The following is a 20,660-nucleotide window of genomic DNA, read 5'->3' on the forward strand; positions in this document are numbered from 1 at the left end:
GGGTCTGCGCAGTGACCTGGAACAGTGCCGAGATGGACTGGGCCAGGACCAGGAGCTGCTGCGCGATGGCGATTGATGCCATGATCAGCTCAGGGACTCCGAGTAGTATCTTGTCTCTGGTGGTGCTAAGGGGCGGAGCATAGCAGGCTTTCCGTGGGACGGTGCCGCACGCTGTGGCATTGGGGGCTTGGCGCGAAGGGCCGAAGACCACGGTGCCATCGCGTCTGTGACGTCTCTCGCGGCCTCAAATGTGTCTGGGTGGAAGGCAGTTGTACCTCCTCCACCACCTGACAGGGTGAGTCCAATTGCACTGGAAACAACAGTCCCACTTGCAGGACCGAAGTCAATTATGCCGGCTCTGAGGTTTATGCCGGCTCTGAGGTTTTTGGCACTGGGAGCTCCTCCTTGGAATGCGCCCCATTGGCCGGTTCTGAGGGGTGGGTCCTAAAGTTAGGGAACCACTCCTCCCTTGTTTCCGGTGCCACGTCTGACCCAGGGAATGTGAGCAGGGCTGAGTCCTCTTTGACTGAGTTGTGGGGGCTTTGTGGCATGTAGCTGCGAGAGCTGAGCGTGAGCTCAGGCTGCACTGTGTGACCCCAATGGCTTATCACAATGGGCACAAGCAGTTTTGCGCTTCCCAGGCCCGTGCTAGCTTCATGCACCTGCTACAAAATGTCCCCACTGCCACAAGAAGTGCCACCACTGCCGGTTGCTTTCTCTTTCGCAATGGAGGCAAACGGGAGGCTTTCCACGCAGAGGTGGTGAGATGCAGCTTTGCTGGCATATGAGTGCTAAGGACCCCACAAAACAGGCACTCAGCCCTTATCCAGCAGGAGCCAGGCTCGCCCTCCTGCTTAGTCAGACATACACAGCCCATGGGACTGGGACTGAAGCAAGCAGGGCATCCCTGCGCACCCTTGAGGGGGTACTAGAATGAGGCACGACGCATGAAGGCCGCGCACGGGAAGCGAGGCCAGTACATGGGTAGGGCTGGCTCAAAGTGGCACGCAATGTGTGCCTGGTAATGCCAGCCCCTTTGGTATCAAATGGCAGGGGGGCGGTGTGCGAGAGCAAGTGTGATACTCGAGCCGCGTGACTACGAGCCAATTTTTTCCCCCTTGCTGCTACAACAGCAAAGTAACAGTCACTCAAGGAACCATTTTTTTGGCCACTTCTGAGTTTTGTTTCAAACCTTGTCACCAATCATGCACCTAGTTGTGCCCCCCCCACCCCAAATGGCACACTCTTTTTTTGGGGAGGAGGCAAATTTACTCAGCCTTATAAAAAATTTTTTACCCTGCGCGCTTTACTCGTGCATGGCTGATTACACTGGGCGTGATGGTGGGTAACCAGCTTGCCCAACAAATAACATGGCTTTTAGGGGTGGGTGCATGAACTGGTTAAGAAGGGTGGGGGCATTAAAGGAAATTTTTTAGCAATAATGGACTGTCTGGGGTCTCCCAAGGCCTGAGCCTGGTGCTGGGCTGCCTGTAAATGCTCATGCTAGGCCAGAGCGTGGCTGGGTGAGGTAATAGCTGATATTGGCCCAGCTTTCAAAGTGCGCGTCTTCTTCCCATCATTGTGAGGGCGAACACTTGGCTCTGGCACCAACAGCAGCTGGGCCAGTGAAGATCCCTCAGCCCCAGCTTCCTCATACCTTGGGACCATGGCTACAACAACACTGCAAACGCGCTATCGCAGGCATATGCTACAGCAGCTTGCAGCCTTACACCACTTCAGATCAGTTTGATATGGCTCATAGGCCAGTATAAATTGAAAAGAGGCTGAAGGACACTGAACAGCAGGCAGGGCCAGTCCCAGGATTTTTCATCCCCCCCAAGCCAAAAAAAAGAGAGACCAGCATCCCCCCCCCAAGGGCCAGAATGCCACCCCTTGAAAAGTGCCACCCCAAGCACATGTTTGGGCCTCTGGTGCATAGAGCCGGCCCTGAGAGCAGGGCACAAGCAAGCCAGTGGACCTATTGGTGCGGTGGGGAGAAGCAGGTGGGTATGAATGGCAGGGAATGGTATTAGGACCAGGGTTTGTTAACATCGTCATTAATGATATGGCAGCAGCATAAGCAGCAAGGTAATGAACCACCCAGCCCAGCTGGACTGCAGAGGCCTCAACACGGCAGTGAGGCGAGACAGAACACAGGGGCACAAGAGACAACTATGATTCGGTTTGGGAAGCTGCAGACCCACATGTGAGGGGAGAATAACCAGCGCTGTGAGACCTAGGCAAGGGGGTGTGCCGGTAACTCCCACATGACACTGTCCTGCAAGTTTGGGGACGGGGTTACACAGGCAGAGTGGCCCACGCCGCAATGCTCTGCTCTGTCACAAGCTGCTGAGTCTCAGCAAGATGCAGGCTCAGTTAAGAACTCAGTGCAGCTGCAATATTTTTAAGCGGCTGTGGCGGTGCCTTTTAAAAGACTATAGCAGGGTGAAGCAATGACAGTAGGGACAGCATCTACAAACATTAACAGTAGGATGGCAGGAGAGGAATTATTTAGGTTGCTATAAGCCAGGGCTTGAAAATGGCAAGGTGCGGGGTGGTCAAACAGGTGAGGAACCACTCCCAAAGCAGTGGCGTAGGTAGCATTTAAGCTTCCAGTTTTAAGTGGCAGGCACACGTGGTTGTGAGGAAACCTTCCAAACTACCACCTCAATACAAGGCAGCTTCTCCTGCTCAGGGATTCCCTTGACAGCACAATGCAATTGTAAGAGTCACCTCCTCACCCAGCCACTCTGTGCGACCATTCAGGACCCCGCGTGAATCTTGCCAGGCCTGAGCAGTGAACTAGTGTGAGATTGTTCTTTAAAATCTCAATTTTTAAGCCAGCCCAAGCCTCACATCTGTTCTTGGTCTTCTGCTTTGGGCCTTTCTAGCACACACCTTTTCCTCCCAAGCTTTTCTCCACTGCCACAAGGGCTAGGAACACTTTGATTTTCCATTGATATTCTCACATAATCACGTGACTCCTGGAGCTTTAGGACAAAATGCCACATAATGCACAGAGGCAATGCTGTAGCTAGCAGTGAAAGGAACAAGACTCAGGTTGGTTTTACTCTGCCATTGCAATGGAAGCTAGGAGCAGCATTTGGGACAGGCGTTAGTCACAGGGAAAGAGGACCAGAAATTAAAGGTTGGGGGAACAGCTCCAGTAAAACTGTGTGATCCTCTCCCCCCCGCCACTCCTCCTTAGAGCAGCTCTGAAGGAAGCTCCTTCTCTGTTCCAGAAGCCAGCACTGAGTAAGGCTTCAAATGTACCAGACCCCCACTAGCCAGCAGCTTACATCAAAGCGACTGAATGGCACCAAGGGGAAGCATTCTCAGAGGAACTGCAGCCTCCCTGGGGATGGGAGATTCTTACCTCAGCTTTTCCTTGGCCCTTAGCTTCCCTATTGGCCTGGAGCAAGGAAGCACCTGGTAACTTTTCCAAGCACAGGCCTGGGAGTGGGATGAGTAGCAGGGGTGGGATGACTTTTTTTTTTTTTTTTTTAAAAGGGGGATAAGTTAGTCTCAGTATTAAGCAAGGCTTCGGAGCAGTGAGCTGCAGCACGACCTGAAACTGCCTCCCAAGGGAAGCAGTGCAAACCTCTCTCTAAAACTAGCATGTGACTGAGCACTAGAATATGAACACAGACCGATCCTGCCTGGGAGAAAAGTGGGGGATTCCAATGGCTTCCTCTTCTACCTTCTCTGGGTCCAACCTTCCTCTGGCACTACGGTTACTCCAGTGACTTCAGGGGGATTACTTCCACCTGAGACCAGTGGGAGAGAAGAATCAGGCCCTGTTGTCGTAGAGGAAGTCAGGCCACTAGCAGGCAGCCTACATGAATCCGCCAGCAGCAAGCAGGGTTAAACAAGGTAGGAGGTAGCAGGCAAGCAGCATCATTTCCTTCCCCCTCTGCACACAGGCCTTCTCTGGTCTCTGCAGATGCCAATGCAGCTTAATGGCCTGGTTCAGGAGGGGACACCAGAGAACCGAGCACAGGAGAAACATGTAATCCCTAGTGTTTACAGAGCACTTTTCAGCAGATGTCAGGGTGCTTTACAAAGCAGGATCATTATTTCATTTTACATATGGGGAAACAGAGGCACAAGCCAGTGAAGTGACTGATCCAAGGTCATCGAGCAGGCCAGTGCCAGGAATAGAATCCAAGTCTCCCGAGTGCCAGTGCTGCATTCTATCTCCTAGGCAACACTGCCACCCTTGACCATATGGGCTGGGGAAACTGCGCCAGATCCTTGGTTAAACCCAGGTGCAGCTGGCATGGCTCGGCTATCACCATGGGCTTCGGCCCTTCCCTTCCCCAACTGCTGGGGGATGCTCACAGGGAAAATGAATGAGATGGGAAAAGAACATTCCTGCAAAACGCAACTTGAATTCATATTTATTTGTATGTATACGTATATAGACTTTTGTATCACTTTAACTGGGTGGGGTTTTTTCATATACATTTCTTTTGGTATAGTACATGAAAAAAGGTAAATCAGTACATTCCTCAAGTAAAGGGTCTCTGCCACAACGGGACCAAAACACCCCATGCAAGAGAGAGAGGGGGGAGGGGAGTTTTAATTTTTGTTGTTGTTTTTTTTAAAACAATTCCAAAGAAGAAAAACAAAGGAAATCAAGGTGGAAAAGTTGCCAGAGAAGCAGTGCTCTACGTGTCAGAGCTGTATAAATTAGGCTAACTCCACTCTGCTGCATTTTAAAGTGCAAAGAAGCTCAGTTTATTTATCTACAGAATACAGGCAAATTATTCCCCTCCCGCCCCCGGTTAAAAAATAAAAACCAATAACAAAATAAATCTAACAGATATACATTATCCACAGTCCTACAGACGCCTACACCTACTCGGTAGCACCAAGAATTTGATATGCGTGTAATTAAAATCAATTAAAACTCAAGAGCAATGATTGTTTGTTGGCTTGTTTTTTGCAGACTTCCTGCCCTTTATTAGATTTTCAGAGGACAAGCCCCCCGCCCCCCCACCGCACTACAAGTCAAGGAGATGGCCGCCCCCCCTGACTCCCCATCACCAGCCCCGGCTGATTTGGCATTAGGCTAAGAACAAATACACACACACGGCTGAAGTCCCTGCTGAGGAGGAGGTGGGGTGGGGGAGGTGAGGGACTAGTGCTGTGCCTGGGGCAGGGGGATGGGGGACAGGAGGCATGAGTCAAACACAGGGCACTAGCTTTGTCTGTGCCTTTACAGGGGTGACATCGATATGGGGGCGGGGGCAGGGGGTCTGCACAGCTCCTGCGCCGTGAGCCTCTGGCCACGTCATCTTCCCGGGGTGAGGGGGTGGGGGCCGTGTGCAACAGTTTCAGTTTGTCTCCACGTGCTGCGCATCCGTCTCAATAGCCGAAGGTCTCCTGCGAGGCATAGACCATGTAGAGGAAGCCGTCCTCGTCCTTCTCCTGCTCGTAGATCTCCGAGATGGGGGTGGAGACACTCACCATGCTGTGCTGGTTCACCAGCAGGAAGAAGGCCTGGGTAGGGTTCAGCTGCAGGCGGCGCCTGAGGGTGACAGAGGAGGGAGGGGTGGTTAGACCAAACGAGGGAAGGCAGCGGAGCAGCGACCTCCCTGGGGAGCTGGAGGCCCCCAACTGTTCAACAAGGCCAGGCCTGGGCGCTCAGTCTCCCTTGGTGTGACCCAGAACTGCCCTCGTGGGAAGGGAGCCTTTGCCCATTAAGTTGGGCCCATTCCAGCCTGGCCAGCCAGGCCCACCTTCTACCAAGGCTCCTGCTCTGATACGTGGCCCTCCCCGTGCTTCTGGGGGGGGGGGGGGGGGAGGGCTGAGCCACTCTGGTGCTGGTGCAGCCGAGGGGACTCGGGAGCCCCTTTCGCTGTGGCCCCCCAAGCACTACAGCTTCTGGCAGGGCATGAGGGGCAGGAACCCCTGGTGTCCTCTCAGGCTGAGCTCTCTCCAGGTTTGAGCCATCGCACTCAACCCCCTCGGGTTCCCAGGGCTCCTGGTAATGCAGCATTTAGGGCAGGATTCGCTGTGAGGACGCTGAGCATCCCAGCACCCAGAAAGTCACCGGGATCCCCGAAGCCTGAGCCGGGCGCCCAGCCTCCTGGTACAACCAATGGAGACAAACAGGATGCCTCATGTCAGCCAGCCAATGGGAGATGCCAAATCACTGGTGCTAAGCCCCGCCCCGCTCTGAAAGGAACCCCTCCCTTTCAGCCCAGTGGTGCAGGCACAGACCTGGCCCGTGGCAGAGGCCTGGTTCAAGTGAGGGCAGAAGGGATCTGAAGTGGGATCTGCCCCCTGGGCTATTGTGATGTGGGCTCCCTCAATCTCTCCATGGTGGATAATGAAAAGAATCATTGGAGCAGAGGAAGTGGATCCTGGGTCTCACGCTTCCCAGGGGAGGGCTCTAACCACCAGGCTATGCAGTCGCTCTCATGCTCACTCTCTCCGTGGCCCAGTGTTGAAGCTGTTCCGCTGTGGATACAATCCCTGGGCCCGAGAGAGCAAGGCCGAGCTGGTGGTCAGAGCACTCCCCGCCCACTAACATTGCCCTTAGGCGCCCATATCCTTTTGTGGCTCTAGCCTTTACTGCCTCCTGAAAGACACTCCATCCCAGGCTGCTGCACCTGCTTCACCCCCACCCATTGCACCCCTGCCCCTGGGCAGCCCCTGAGGCTGGCAGCATCCTCACATGATGCCTAGAGCCTCAGAGCTACGCTCACTGAACAGGCTTTCCGAGCAAGGCAGCATCAAGGGATCTGAGCACTGGAAGGGGAGCCAGTGACTCCCGAGCTCCAGTCCTGGCTCAGAAATCAACCCCCTCTGTGGCCTGGGCCTACCTCTCTGCTCCCACCTCTGTTACCAAGGAGCCAACCCATGCCCCATCAATGCAGGGCATGCTGCAGAATAGGGCTCTCCCCTGCTCACACTACCCTCCCAAGAACCCCTCTCCTGCCAGCCAGGAGGACACCAACTATCACACTCTGGGCTGCAGCAGAGCACGGCCCCACAGGGAAATGGCTGACGGCAAAGGGCACGGAATGGGAGAGGACAAGGTGGATTTGCTTCTAGCTCAGCTACTGGAAGCTCAGCACAGGCACCCACAGCAGGAGGGTGGGGATGGAGGGAGGACGCTGGCGCTTTAGTGTAGCCTGAGCCCATCGCAGCAGACACGTTGCTTCCTTCTATAAGGTGATGGCTGCAGGCCCTGGGTTGCAAACCCCTCCCAGGCCCTAGAATCCATCCACCACATGGTGACAGCCAGGCAGCTTGTCCATTGCTCCCTTCCCCCACATCAGTGGCCAGTTCCCGTTGTCTCAACCCAGCACGGCTGCCCCACCCTGCACAGGTCACACGGCCAGGGCAGGGCAGCAGGGGTCATGGCACATTCGCTTTGGGCTGTTTCACTTACCGGATAATTTTCACCAATTCGCTCATATTGACATGGTCGGGGACTAGAAATTTGGTCTTATCCAGCACAGGCAGCTGCTTCTCCCCCTTGTATCTTTCAATGATGACCTAGTGAGAGAGAAATGGGCAGAGTCAGGCCCCACCTGCAGCTGCCAACAAGCCAGTATAACGGGTGCCACCACCTCCGTGAAGGCAAGTGCCTGCATTAACCCTCTAAAAGCTGGAGAAGAGCGGCAGCTCCTCCAGCAACAAAGGAGTCTTTCAGCAAGTTTCCCTCCTGAACATTTTATCATTGAGCCCCACAGTACTGAGAATCTCCCCCCAGCGCCCCTCTGGCTGAATGACTTATTTTAGATCATTACCAAGAACGAACAAATGTAAAGTTGCCACGAGAGCACGTGGCGGGGCTCCCAGTGAAGCGTGTACTGGAACGAACACAACCACCTGTCTGCTCTGTAGGCGGCAGAGAGCTTGGAAATCAACGATATGCAGAAAAGGGGCACCAGGCCCAGAGCTGAACCCCACATACAGTTTAGAGACAGTTTTTTTGTTTCTTTTGCTCTAAGCAGAAAGGGAACAGCAGGAAATACAACCCTGCCCCCCAACCACGGGCTCAACCTCTTCCTGCTCTAGTCATCAATGCGCACAAGGCCTGTCCGACCTCCAAGGTGCACTGGTTTAATACCACACCTTTAGTTAAACCGCTGCAACTTCCATGTGTAGACAAGCCCCAAGAGTGCTGGTGCGGCACCTCCTCCCACACCATGACAACGGTCTTGCGGCTGACAGCGCACAGCTCCCAGGCGCAGTCAGGAAAAGCAGACTGACACGGGCCATTCTGTACCCACTCCATCCCCAGGGGATTGTTTGGAGAAGGGTGGAGGAAGAAGGACAAGTGAAACAAAAGCACCCAGTGAAAGTGACATGGATGGTACAAACGTTCTGATTACAGGAAGCAAAGAGGGTGCTGTGTCCACCCCAGAGGCAGCTACATTTCAGCTGTGGGTAAGGCTAGCAGCATGCAGAGTGCTCTGGGATCCTTTGGGATAAAAGGGGTACGATTGCTATTTCACCACGTGCTACTGTGATAAGCAGACGGACAGGGAAACCCGTCCACAACTTCACAAAGTTTATCTAGGCTGCTCTCCATGAGGGTTAATGTCCCAATTGCAGAAGAGTTACAACATGCAGGGGGCTCGGCACTTGGGCAGGGGTTACACAGAAGTCAAAGCTGCACAAGAGGAAAAATCAAATGATCCAACCCTTCACCCCCAATCCCTGATAGAAGAATGAGGGGAACATTCAACAGGGAGAAGCAAAGGGCTTTAAAGTAACCAGACTGGAGGGCTCAGGAGCTGGGCGAGACGTCCGAGTGCAGCTCAGAATGAATTTGTTGCTATGACTGAGTCACAAACTTCTTCAGCCACACCAGGCCCAAGAGAGATCGCTGTAACGGCCCCGCTGAAGGGCAAGGGGGCCAGCAAAAGGCAGGGTGTCCTCAGGCAGGGCATCAGCAGAAACTGCAAGAACGGGCTCAGCCTGGTTAAGGCTGCTCCATACAGGAAAGAGTAGCTGGGGAATGTAGTCAGTCTGTGAATGGAGCCTGCAGCCCGACAGTGTCTGTAAGCAGATCTGATGTGGAAGCGAGAAGTGACACAAAGCAAGAGCCGAAGCCAGGAGAAACTGAACAATCCGCTGCGATGTTCCATTTGTTTTGTTGGTTTCGTTTTATTTGCTGCACGCTGTTTTGTTGACATTTGGGCCAGGAGAGGATGAGAGATCAGTGGTGATCTGCTGCAAGATGAGTCCAGCTCCACTGAAGTCAATGAAGCTCTGCTGATCTACCGCAGCTAAGGATCAAGTTCAAAGTCATGTGAGAAAGCAGCTCCTCCCACTCATCAGCTGCAGGGAATTTCCTTTAATCTACCTCCTCCTGCCCCATTCTCTTTCCCCCTCCCCCCTGCCCATGTGGGATGTCTGGGAGGCTCCTATCTCCTCTGAAGTGCCTTCCTCGCATACAAGTGGCTCTTGCACACTTGGGCCTGGATACCCTCCAGGATTCCAACTGTAGCATCGTGAGGAGGATCTTGGAGTGCACCTGCGCCCTCGCGTTACCATGGGAGAATGGAAGGAGCCAGGCCATCCTGCCCCTGAACTGAAAGTGAGACAAGAGAGAATTGGTCATTTCTTTTTGAAGGGATAAAATTACAATCCAATTGGCTGAGGCAGAATCATGGGGTCATTCATTGCTAGCTGTGTAGTAAACTGGTTTTACCTTGTCTCAATCAGCAGGACGGAGTTTGCGTGGATACTTTGTTACCTCCTCAAGAATGACTAACCACAATTAAAACATGCCTATTGTGAGGTGTGCACAAATACATATACCAGCTGAGCTGGATCACACAATCCAGTTGCAGGGAATCTGCGGCATGGGGCAAGACCTGCCCACTGCATACAGAATATGAAATGAGCTGATGACCATCTACCATCGTGCTCAGACAAAAATCTCTCCTGTGAAGAGCACGCTGTAGCCCAGGCTGGGCTGGACTGAACTGGCTCTCAGGGCAACCAGCACTCGGCTCAAGAAGGCTCCAGAGTTTCTGAAGAATCAGAGCTTCTGTTAGGCAAGATTTTAGCTCACAGAGCTGTGAAGGAGCCCTCCCTAATGTGAAGCAATGCAGTGCCATTTTCCCGACTCTGCAAATAGCCTGGAAAAACAGCTGCACACCAGATATGGGCTACCCCAGTTATACAAATGGGGTGTGGTTGATACAGAAAGCCACTAATGACTATTTACATGTCACCACACAGCTATTTCACTGACTGTTTTAGCAGAACACCCAGCTACTCTGGGCCTGAGGGCAGGGCCTGGGATTTAGGCAGAGATCAAGTACTACCCCGTTATTTTCTGGTCTGATCCCCACCATCGGTTTCCTAACTCTCTGATGAGGTTACTTTGTTTTGCACATCCCAGAGGGACATTCGCAGTCCCTCCATGGGAGCAGAGCAAGCATCACACCCAGCAGAGCCGTGGTGACAATCAGATCAGGTAGTATGGAATGGACACTGAAGCACTGGAGTTCAGCAGCCTGCAGTTAGCAGGCAGGAAGAGCACAGGTAAGATATTACAGTATGCAGCTGGAAGGGGCTTGGGGGCAGAGGGAAAACTGACTGAAGGCCCCAACTTGTATTGCTTCCCTTGGAGCCTCAAACTCCCTTCTGAATAGGGCAGCTCCCACATCCCAATGGGGAAAACCAAGAAAACTGGCGTGGAGCAACCAAACTCTGCATTGAATATCCCATCGGAAACACCTCCCCGCGCCAGAGCGGGGATTTTAGCTTACCCTCTGTCAAGGCAGACAGTAGGATCTAGGACTAGCCACCTGTAGGGTACCTGCCTGCTTTCAGATGACACCAGCCTCAACTGCCAGGCAGCGGGACGAGAACAGAGGAGGGATGCAGTGCCAAGAAGAGGAGTGAGGTTGTGCCTGGCTTAAGATGCAGGTGATCAGCGATGTTCAGAGAACACTAGGAAATGGGCAGCAGGGAGTTGCTCTGTCCAGCACTTTATTTAGGACCAGGGCCCAATGCTGCTGAAACCCTGAAGGGTGAGTCACAGTTTCTGACCCTGCCAGGGGCGCAATACAAGAGCGTCCCAGGCACAGAAGCTCTGCACTAGTCTCCTCACTCCCTGTACAGCCATCGGGACTCTTTCCCTTCTGGCCAGGTTCCAGTATTTCCATCCACAAACTGGAAGTGGGCCACTGGATTCCAACTAGTCAGCAAATGGCAGCACAGATGAGAGCGTCTGAGGTGGAGAAGGGCAGGACAGAAAGCTGGAAGTAGCTTAGGCAGCCAGGAGAGGCAGGAATTTCTCTCAGTGGTCTGAGAGTAGACTCTGTATACAAGTGACCCTTCCCTTCTGCTGCCCCAGCCTAGCACCATCTCCCAAGGCCAGAAGATGCAGAGGCCACCAAGAGTCTTTGATACTTGTTGATGTTGCAGCAATTCCCAAATTCTGCTTCAGCACAGGGGGCTGCACTGGCTGCCTTCTTGAGGTTCCCTCCCACCTTTCAGTGCGAAGACCATGCAGGGTGTTTATTAAAAAGAAGGAAAGTATTTGGAAGTTCATGCTGATATTTTCATGGATCCTCTTCTCAGCAGCCAGCAACTAGCATCAGGGTATTTCACGGTTAGTATCCACTGATTTCCCTCCACCCTGCCATGCTACAAACCTTAATTTCAGCTGAGAGATTTATAAGAAAGCTGCTTCCTTTAAAGCAGGGGTCTCAAACTCAAGTGACCACAAGGGCCACATGAGGTCTAGTGCATTGGCCCGAGGGCCGCATCACTGACACCCGCCCTCGCTGCCCCGGCCCTGCCCCCCACTCCACCCCTTCAAGGAGGCCCTGCCCCTGCCCTGCCTCTTCCCCAAAGTCCCCACCCCAACACTGCCCCTTCCCTGTCACCAGGGGGTGCAGGAGGGGTGCAGGGTGCGGCAGGGGGCTCAGGGCAGGGAGTTGGGGTGTGGGGTGCAGAAGGTGGCTCAGGGCAGGGAGTACAGGAGGAGTGCGGGGTGTGGCAGGGAGCTCAGGGCAGGGAGTTGGGGTGCAGGAGGGGTGCGAGCTCCGGCCCGGCGTTACTTACCTAGAGCGTCTCCAGGGTGGCAGCGGCGCGCATCAGGGCCAGAGCAGGCTCCAGGCTCCGCGCCGCTCCAGGAAGCGGCTGGAACCACGGCCCCTGGGGGAGCGGGGGTGGGCATAGGGCTCCGCTGCTGCTCCTCCAGGTACCTCCCACGAAGCTCCCATTGGCTGCGGTTCCCTTGAAACGAGGCAATGCAGGAGCCCTCTGCCTCTTCCGCCCTACCCCTCCGTCCTGAAGGGAGGTGCTGCCAGCTGCTTAAGGGAGCGCCACAGGGCACAATCCCACGACCGAATAGTTTGCCCATCGCTGGCCTGGAGGTAGACGGGGGTGGGGGGGGACGCGCAGGGAGCTTGGAGGGCCACACAGAAGAGCCCCACGGGCCACATATTTGAGACCCCTGCTCTAAAGCATCATAGACTCTAGACAGAGATTTTTGAATTAAAAAAAAAAAGAAAAAAGGCCAAGATTTGTTTCTTCAAAAATTCATCATTTGTTCTTCCTCTTTAAAATAATTCAATTAATCTAAAGAACCAGCTTCATTCTACTGACAGAACAAAAGTAAGAGATGAATTTCAGTCTCCTCCCCTGCACCTTGCAGCCTCAGGCCTCTGCTCCTCTCCCCACTTACAAACAGGAAGCCTCACACAGTGACCTTTTATTGTAGGTGATCTGGGAAGGAGAGGGGAATATTTGCATATTAGATTACATATATTATGTGAAACTGACCGTGCATTTCACACATCTCAATACCCCAATTCTCAGTATGGATTCTCACACGTTATACATTTGTGCTGGAGGAATAAAAATGCAGAAGCACAGCTGGATCCCCAAGCCCCAGAGAGGCACAGAGAGAATGTGAAGATGGGGCAAAACAAAACAAAACAAAAATTACAAACCAAGGGGCATCTTTCTGTCTAGGCACAAAAATGTTATAGTGTCAAAATCTTTCTTGTAAAGGTGCAGACAGGTGTCAGGATCACCCTGCTAAATGGATGAAGGTGGTCCTGGCCAGGCCCAGCTAGATGTGGCCTGGAGGGAGAGAAGGGAGCTAGAAAGGTCCCATTATGCTAGAGGTCGAGAGCCCCCGCTCCACCAACACTCAGCTGAACAGGACACGTGCAGGACACTGCTCCCTGTTCTCAATAAAACTGGCTCATCTCAAATTCATTGTGAAACTACAATACTACAAACATGCTGGTAACGTCTACCTAGCATCCCGGCCAGCCAGGCCTCCTCTCACCCCCACAGCAAGTAAACTGGAGCTTAATCACCACCTTCCACTAAGACACACACTGGGTGGGCTGAGCTTGCATCTGAACAACAGAGACAACAGGGGAGATTTTCAGAGGAAGCTGCATGCCCCAACTGCCCTCTGTGTCTTTGATCCCCAGATCAGTGTGTCCAGGGGAGTGAAATTATAGGTCACAAGACAATCACTAACCACTCACCAGGCATGTCACAGGCTCTAACCTCCCACATGGGTCCTGGGACCACTTAATCTATTTCCACTCTCATCATAGACCCTGTCTGTGTTGGATAGAGGGGCAGAACTATGGTGCTGGACAGAAGGCTGCATCTAGCAGAGGACTGCTCCATTCCAAGGTCTCATGACAGCACTGCCCCTTACATGAGACAGGCCTGGGGTCCCCTTGAGGTTGCAAGATTGTGTGATGGGCTGATTTTCTGTGACAAACTAACAGAGGGTTTAGGGAGGATCTTGGGATTGCAAAGAAAGAGGGATCTCTAAAGAAGAGTCCCTTTCTCATGGCTGCTCCTGCTCCCCCCTTCCCTTCCAGCTGTACTTCACTTTGACAGCCAAGTTCTTTAGCTGCAGGGAAGAAGCGATTAGAAGGTGGCAACCAAAATAAGAGGACCTGCATGTATAGATGCTGCTCTGGTTATTGTCTGGTATTCAAATAGATGCAAACAGCAGCAGACCCTGCAAACACAGGTAATTCATACGCTAGGACTACAGACCGGAGAATAATAGCACAACTCTGCACTCTCTAGTGCCTGCACTACCTTCCTTTAGGGACATGGTCCATTCATCTGGCTGGGGCTTGTTTCTCAACTATGTCTAATGGGAATGGAGGCAGACGTCTCTAATTATCAGCCACTGCATCCGATAGAGACTGGCATCTCAATTACAATGGCACTAGCCTGAGGAAGATGCCTGGCTGTTGGGGCAGCAGCTGGTTAGTGCCTCCAGCATATGGTCTGTTGTTTTACATGACAAGCAACAACTTCTAGGGATTTTGTTTCAAGGACTCAGCTAACATTTGAATAAGCAGACTAAGGGTATGGCTACACTTGCAAATTTGCAGCGCTGCAGCAGGGTGTGAAAAAACACCCTCTGCAGCGCTGCAAATTGCGGCGCTACAAAGCGCCAGTGTAGTCAAAGCCCCAGCGCTGGGAGCGCGGCTCCCAGCGCTGGGAGCGCGGCTCCCAGCGCTGTCCGTTATTCCCCACAGGGAGCTGGAGTACGGACAGCGCTGGGAGAGCTTTCTCCCAGTGCTGGGGCTTTGACTACACTTAGCGCTTCAAAGCGCTGCCGCGGGAGCGCTGCCGCGGCAGCGCTTTGAAGCACTAATGTAGCCATAGCCAGAGGGGTCGCAGGGCCAGGTGGTTTGGAGGCGACTGGAACATGCTTTATTCAGCTATGGATGGAATTATAAAACCAAAGATTACACCCTAAAAGGACCACAAAAAGACAGACGTGCCTCCCTTCTCTTTTTGCATGTTGCTCATCATCTTAGATTTCAAGCACCTGTGTCTACTCTGTAGAGTGCCTAGCACAAAGCAGCCCAGATCCTGATCAAGGCATCTGGGTGTTACCTTAGGAATAATGGAAACGTAGTGCAGGTGAAAGGCCCAGAAAAGAGCCCTGAGCCAACACTACAAACAGCACATGCAGCCTCACACCTCCTCGCCCTGGTTTTGGAGGGACAGGCTACGGGGGCGAGAGGGGATATTGTCATCTTCATAGAATCATAGAACTGGAAGGGACCTCGAGAGGTCATCTAGTCTAGCCCCTGCACTCATGTCAGGACCATCCATGACAGATGTTTGTGGAATCCCCATCACTGGAGATTTGTAAGAGCAGGTTAGACAACCTCCCCAGGCAATTTATTCCAGTGCTTAACCACCCTTACAGTTAGGAAGTTTTTCCTAATGTCCAACCTAAACCTCCCTTGCTGCAATTTAAGCCCATTGCTTCTTGTCCTATCCTCAGAGGTTAAGAACAACAATTTTTCTCCCTCTTCCTTGTGACAACCTTTTATGTATTTGAAAACTTATGTCCCCTCTTAGTCTTTTCTTTCCCAGACTAAACAAACCCAATTTTTTCATGGCCCATCTAATCCTTGGCCTCTCTGTTCTAACGGTGGCTTGTCCCAGCCCACTCTGTACTGAAGAGGGGTCGATATCCTATTTCACTCTACTCCAGTTCAGATACTCCCCTCATCCCCCTAGTAGCCTCTGCGCTCCCCATAGAAGCGCATGAATACATTGTATGAAGTCAGTGCATTATGCAGGGCATATACATCACATTCCTTTGGGAGGCAGGTTTCCTACTGTAGTCACAGACCTGCATGCTGGGAGGAATACAGCAGCTCACTCAGAAGGTATTTTAAGCCCCACAAGCCTCCCGTGAACAGGCTTGGAATCTGGAGTGGCTGCCTAAGGAGCATGGACTCAGACCCAAGGGAAGAGCCTATGGAGAAAGACTATGAATTGGGGTAGAGGAAGAGTAGCTTGGCCAATTCATTAGAAGCCATCTACTGCTCAAGCTGAACAGAAAAACAAGCCTGTTGTACTCCCCCAAGGAAGTCACAACCTCAAAGCTCAAGTCCCAGGTTCACTGCAGTGCAACAGGACTCAGCACAAGGAATCATCAGTTAATGGTCCCAAACACTACCTTACAATAGAGCTAACGCAGTATTATCGATACAGGCCTAAATTTTCAGAGACTTCTTCCAACGTTGCTGGAGCAATTTTGTATCCACAATTAAATGCAGGTGAAAAATTGCAATTAACTGGGCCCACAATCACTCCGATTTAGAAACCTGACTACATAACTGCATCTGCATCTACCTGCAAGCACACAAAAAGCATGTGCAATAGCAGAAGGGCTGAGGCCTAGTTAAATAATCATGCTCAATGTAAACAGGATCTCTGTCTTACATCTGAACTGGCACTTCCCAACAAAAGCACTGCCTAACACCAAACTGGGGCAGGAGCCCGGTAGGATGGTAGCCACTCAGAAATCCACGCTTTCCTTGGGTTTCCCATCTAAACAATCTTACTATGCTTTACTTTTGAGATGTGACAAGATCACAGCCCAGAGTGACGTGACTACAGGCATTAAAAAGGCTTGAACAATTGGTGTTAAGCACCCCTCAAAAACAAAAATGACAAGAGCAACTTTTAGCTTTGCTAGTCATCTCCCTGCATACTGCACTAACAGCCACGCAGATAAAAGTTTAATGGTGAAAGGGCAGTACTTCGTTAAAATGCATTAACGCTTCTTTGGAGCTCACGAACCACAAGGGCTCTCTGTGCAGTTTCTGAGAAAGCAGTATGTGACCAGCTCACGTTTCTCTGGAAATGGCAGGAAAGATATTCTATCCCATTAGCACCCCACACTATGCCATAAATCAGCTACTAGAACCCAGCTGTGCACAGGAGACCTGGAGGGAGGGGAGATGGACTCACTTCAACCGCCATGGATGACCTTCATGCCATGACTCCATGAGACTGCAGGGAATTTACACAAGAGAATTCCATGTGGTCATATGTTTGGAAGCCAGCGACCATGGCCAGTTCAGCAAGGAGTGATGGCGCTGGGTGTATGGAAAACCAGAAGGAAAGGAAAGACAGGGATAAGTGAGCAGCCTGATGTGGAAAACATTGGAGGGGACCAGAGGAAGAAGATTCTACCCAAGCAGTAGAAGTGCTGAAGGATGTTTTGGGTTGGCAGCAGAGTTTGGACAGATAAGCAGCCTGACAGCACAGTCAGAGATGGAACTGTGGCTCAGCCATGAAGAGGTGCATGGCTGCACAGTTTTCTTCTCAGTCTCACAAGATAAGCATGATTCAGCCTTATCAGAATTTGGATGGGAGCCCAACGAAAAGCAGCTGCAGGAAATGGGTTTGGTGACTCAGGAGGGGGCACTCTTCTCCAAAGGTCTGAGGAACCAGTGCTCCAGCATGGATTGAGAGAGCCCTGTACTGCTGGTACCAGCTCCTGGAGGAGAAAAGTTGACGTCCTGACAACTTATTGCCCAGAAAGATCCCCTAGTACCTTTTAAGTGTAAGAGTGCTAACCTCAGTGTCCTGCCAAGTTTTGTTTAGTGAATTAAATTCCAGCCAGCAATTTTGATAGGACACTTCATCCACAGATTATAAAGCCAGAAGAGATGGCTGCATTTGAACTGTTGTATATCACAGGCCTCCCTGAATTGATTCCAGTCTGACTAGAGCAAAACAGCCGATCTGATTTTAAAATTGCCAGAGAATCCACCACAGCACTGTTCCAGGGGTTAACTGTCCTCTTAGGAATGGCTGTGTAGCACTGATGCACACTGTTTAAAGGTCATTGTATTCCATACTGAAGGAGGATATTTCAGCAGCTAGATGAGATTCCCAGGTCTGAAGGATGCAAAATACTTTTGTACTCTGCATTTTCCATGCAGGTCTGATAAGGAGTGGTCAGGCAGTCAACTGGGATTGCCAATTTAGGATTTATTTTCAGTTTATTAAGTATGCCAACTGCATTTCTGAGAATAATTCTACTGCTTTATTCATAAATCCTTTACATTCACATAGTTAGCATCTTTCATCGTGGACCTGCAGACTCTTCTGGGGAGGACCAAGACAGCCAACTGGCACACAGCTTAAGAGTGAGGGGAAAGGAAAATATTGCCTAAAGACCCTGAGCATGCCTGTCGGGGAGACACTGATCACTGTGAGGGGCGGGGCTGGCCAACAAGCAAGAGGAACTCTCACTTGCTAATGCGGCTTGCCGGCCGTGGAGGGGGGTAGGTCTCTATTATGCACAAGGAATGCTCTGTCCCTGAGGCAGAAATGTAGCAGCCTGCCTGCCTAGTAACATGTCTGTTACTTCTTGAGAATCAAGAACACACTTAAATATTAGTGTCATGTTACTGAAAATTGTTTATTTTTAAATTAAAGAAAATTGTTTTGTAAAATAAACCCCACATTTTGTTAATGTTGCTGTAGATGGTTAATTGATCTCATCCCCGGAGGCAGAAATGTAGCAGCCTGCTGCACAGTAACATTGGGCTTGTCTACACTGGCAATAGCATTAATGTTCCTATTGTTAGTTAACTGTTCCCATTCTCAGTCAATTCCCCCAGGAGAATAAAACCTGTAAAAGTTTTAAGGCCCCTACATTGCCAGAATGATGTAAAGCCTTATAAGTGGCAGTAAGGGAATCAGCTAGGAAGATCTATGTGCTTTCTCACGTTTTTCCTGTGCCAAAGTGGCACAATGGGGTTAGATTACAGCTCAGGATTTATTTTACTTACCCATTTAAAAAAAAACAAAAAACGACACACCCACCACAGGAGGGCAAATAAAACACTTACCAAGCAGTCAATAAAATGTCAGGACAATCAGAACTAAGCACTTCCCAAAGTACCCAGCCAGGTCCAGGACAATGATTACCAAAACTGTACAACTTTCATGTTTGAAAGTCTGAGCAACTGAAAGTGCCATTCTATTTTTTGGGGTTTTTTTTGTTTGTTTGTTTTTTGGGGGAGGGGGCGCTGTTTCGTGTTCTGTAATGTAATTTAAATGAAAATCTAGGATTATAACTGGAATGCAGGGTATTAGTTACCAAGTATTTGTAACTTTACTTTCATGTGTTTAGGAAATGTTGAATAGTTATTGTGACTTTTTTCTCTATTGTAATTTAAATAACTTACCAAAACAATTGAAACTGGTGTGATTATATTGAATTATTTTGACAAATAATTTTTACAGAATTTTGCATTTTTTTGGTGCAGAATCCCCCCAGGAGTATAACTACAAATCAAACACACCCCACCATCTCCTTCAGGTGCTGTTAAAAAGCAAGAGGAAATACCAAGGTGACCTCACCAGAGAGATCTCAGAGTAGGAATTAGAGAAGGATAGCAACTATCAGATAGTGGGGGGGAAAAAAAAAAGAAATCACACCAGCTTAACTGCTCAAGCAAGAGGGATGTGGTTCAAAGCAATCATGGGAAGAGAGAGGAGAATTTCCCAGGGTAGTGGATTTGATCCTCCTTGCTCATCTCAAATGCCTCTCTGGGGAAGCAGACCATTTGGTAAATAGTGCTCTCCGCTTGTGACCAGGGTCCTAGCCAGACCTCTGACTGAATGTGGATGGGAGGGGGAGGGAAGGGAGGACCCATTCACCCTGCCTGTTCACTCACTGTCCCAAGGTTTCTTCTACAAGGGCTAAACACAACACACTAACCTACAAGCACTTCATTAGATAGGGTAAATCGGAATCATCTGACATCATGTGTTACCTAGATTTAGTTTTGGTTAGACCTTCAGGAGCAATGCTAATACACAATTAACTCTCCTCTTCACAGAGGATCATGTTGTTAACTCTTTCCATCATCAAAAAAGTTTTGCTGAGGCAAATATACTTTGATTTCCTGCTGTGTCAAGCAACTCCTGTCCACTTGAAACTGAGACCCTCATTTCAGCTGAAGACTCCAGGTGCTAGTGCAGGGGTGGGCAAACTACGGCCCGCGGGCCACATCCGGCCCGCGGGACTGTCCTGCCCGGCCCCCGAGCTCCTGACCCAGGAGGCTCACCCTTGGCCCCTCCCTTGCTATCCCCCATCCCCCGCAGCCTCAGCTCGCTCGCTCCGCTGCTGGCGCAATGCTCTGGGCGGCGGGGCTACGAGCTCCTGGGGCAGCGAGCTGCGGAGCCCGGCCTGACCCAGTCTCTGTGCTGCACGGTGGCGGCGGCTGCGTGGCTGTAGCGCCGCCAGCCAGCGGTGCTCCAGGCAGTGTGGTAAGGAGGCAGGGGACAGGGGGGGTTGGATAGAGGGCAGAGGAGTTCGGGGTGGTGGTCCGAGGGCGGGGGTGTGGATAGGGCAGAGGTGGGCAAATTACAGACCGTGAGCCACATCTGGCCTGCGGGGCCATCCTGCCCAGCCCCTGAGCTCCCAGCTGGCCCCGGCCCCTCCCCAGCTGTCCTTCCTCCCCCACAGCCTCAGCTTGCTGTGCTGGCAGCGCGGCATCCTGGCTGGCTCCGGGGCTGGGTGGCGCGGTGCAGGGGCAGATTTACAAGTGAACACAGGGTGCCTTGGCAAAGGCCCCCCAACAACAGGGGGACCCAGGGCCGGGCACTCGGGCAACTCAACACTGGCTGCACTGAAATCATATGCAGGCGGGCGGTGCAGATGGCGGGAGCGCAGGTGGAGGACTCAGGGGGAGCACTGGGAGGCCACGCAGCCGGCCAGAGAGAAGCGGCCCTTTGAAGGGGAAACCGACGCTTCTCTCTGGCTGTGCGGCTGCCCCTGCTCCTGTTGAGTCCTCCGCCCATGTTTGCGGGGCCACATTCCGAAAGGGGCTTGGGGGGGGGGGGGG

At 51.7% G+C, this 20,660-nt stretch overlaps 1 protein-coding gene across 1 annotated transcript in view; it reads right to left on the reverse strand.

Moving 5' to 3' along the window:
* Positions 1 to 4,388: 4,388 nt before the first annotated feature.
* MAP1LC3A (microtubule associated protein 1 light chain 3 alpha) overlaps positions 4,389 to 20,660 on the reverse strand; it is a 37,622-nt gene continuing 21,350 nt past the window's right edge. Inside the window, exons 3-4 of the mRNA XM_044986023.1 lie at positions 7,406 to 7,512; positions 4,389 to 5,533 (exon numbers count right to left, since the gene is read on the reverse strand). Of these exons, the coding sequence (XP_044841958.1) occupies positions 5,371 to 5,533; positions 7,406 to 7,512 (270 nt within the window). The 3' untranslated portion in view covers positions 4,389 to 5,370. The remainder of the gene's footprint in view (positions 5,534 to 7,405; positions 7,513 to 20,660) is intronic.

Source organism: Mauremys mutica, chromosome 13 (genome assembly GCF_020497125.1).
Source record: "Mauremys mutica isolate MM-2020 ecotype Southern chromosome 13, ASM2049712v1, whole genome shotgun sequence".
NCBI classification, from domain to species: Eukaryota; Metazoa; Chordata; order Testudines; family Geoemydidae; genus Mauremys; species Mauremys mutica.